The following is a 1,197-nucleotide window of genomic DNA, read 5'->3' on the forward strand; positions in this document are numbered from 1 at the left end:
CCCGGACATGAGCAGGTTCGCCGAGGGCATCACGCCCTTCGAGTTCGAGAACATGGCCGAGTCCACGGGCGTGTACCTGCGCCTCCGGAGCCTGCTCAGGAACTCGCCGCGCAGCCAGCAGAAGAGCAAGAAGGCGGCCGAGTGACGCGCGGGGAGCGAGCGCCCCTGCGCGCCCGGTGCCGGCCTCAGGCCGCCGCGGGAGTGGAAGCGCGCCGCCGCCCTGCCTCCTCCTCAGTGACAGCAGCGGGGCGGGGGCCCTGTGAAGATGCGTTGTTTCAGGATTACTCTATTTTTGGATTGTGGGTGTCCCTCAAGAGTGATGTTTTTTATCGTCTTTTGTACATTGTTTTCCCTTTCTACATTTTGCTAATTATCCTGTATATAAGTTTAATATATCACTTTTTAAAAGAAAAACCTATCCATTTCAAATTCATATCTCAACTCCGACAACCAGGCGAGAAAAATCAGGGATGAGCAGCTTTACCCCATTTGGGATATTTTTGTAAGATTTACAGGCATCAACTTTAATAGCACTTTCACTTTTTGTAACTTCACTCTTCATACATAAGCTTACTACGTGGTCTGTTCCCCTCTGGGTACAGAGGTTTAATAAATTAGTTTTCATACACAGAACGTAAGAAAAGGTTTCACAGTGAAGTTTTTGCCTTTAAGTTTGGAAGAAGATTTGTGGTTGCAAAAATTAGTGATAACAAAGGAAACAAGAAAATTGAAGTTTGGGTACATTCTGTGGCCTTTAATCTTAAGTATAGAAACCACAGAAGCTTTTGAAGTAATTATTTTGAAAAAACAATGGAGGGCAGCTACCCTTTATATAAAAACAATATTCTGAATATTATGAAACAAGTTGATTACTATTTTCTTCTGTTTTGGTATTTTGTTTGTTTTGGTGTTTTTTTGTTTTTGAGACGGGATCTTGCTCTGTATAGTTCAGACTGGCCTGAACTGCTAGCTATCCTCCTGCCTCAGCCTCCTCAGAGCTCTGAGATTACAGGCACGTGCAGCCACACCCAGCTTTAATTGCTTTTAAGTGTCAGATACATTAAGGTAAAGCGGAAATTAATTTTTTATGTGAAATGCTGTTACATCTGTATACTTGCTCAAGTTCATGGCAAACATTTAGGTGATCTTGAATTATTAGTCTCAGTGTTATTCTGCTCTTACACCAGCAGGGGGAGG

At 43.7% G+C, this 1,197-nt stretch overlaps 1 protein-coding gene across 1 annotated transcript in view; it reads left to right on the top strand.

Annotated features, from left to right (window-relative positions):
* The window catches only part of Zcchc8 (zinc finger, CCHC domain containing 8), a gene marked incomplete at its 5' end in the record, with an annotated part of 20,978 nt that extends 20,340 nt beyond the window's left edge, over positions 1–638 (top strand). Inside the window, 1 exon segment of the mRNA XM_013503729.1 lies at positions 1–638. Within this exon segment, the coding sequence (XP_013359183.1) occupies positions 1–145 (145 nt within the window).
* Positions 639–1,197: the final 559 nt, after the last annotated feature.

This window comes from Chinchilla lanigera, unplaced genomic scaffold (genome assembly GCF_000276665.1).
Source record: "Chinchilla lanigera isolate Chin_1 unplaced genomic scaffold, ChiLan1.0 scaffold00081, whole genome shotgun sequence".
Lineage (NCBI taxonomy): Eukaryota > Metazoa > Chordata > Mammalia > Rodentia > Chinchillidae > Chinchilla > Chinchilla lanigera.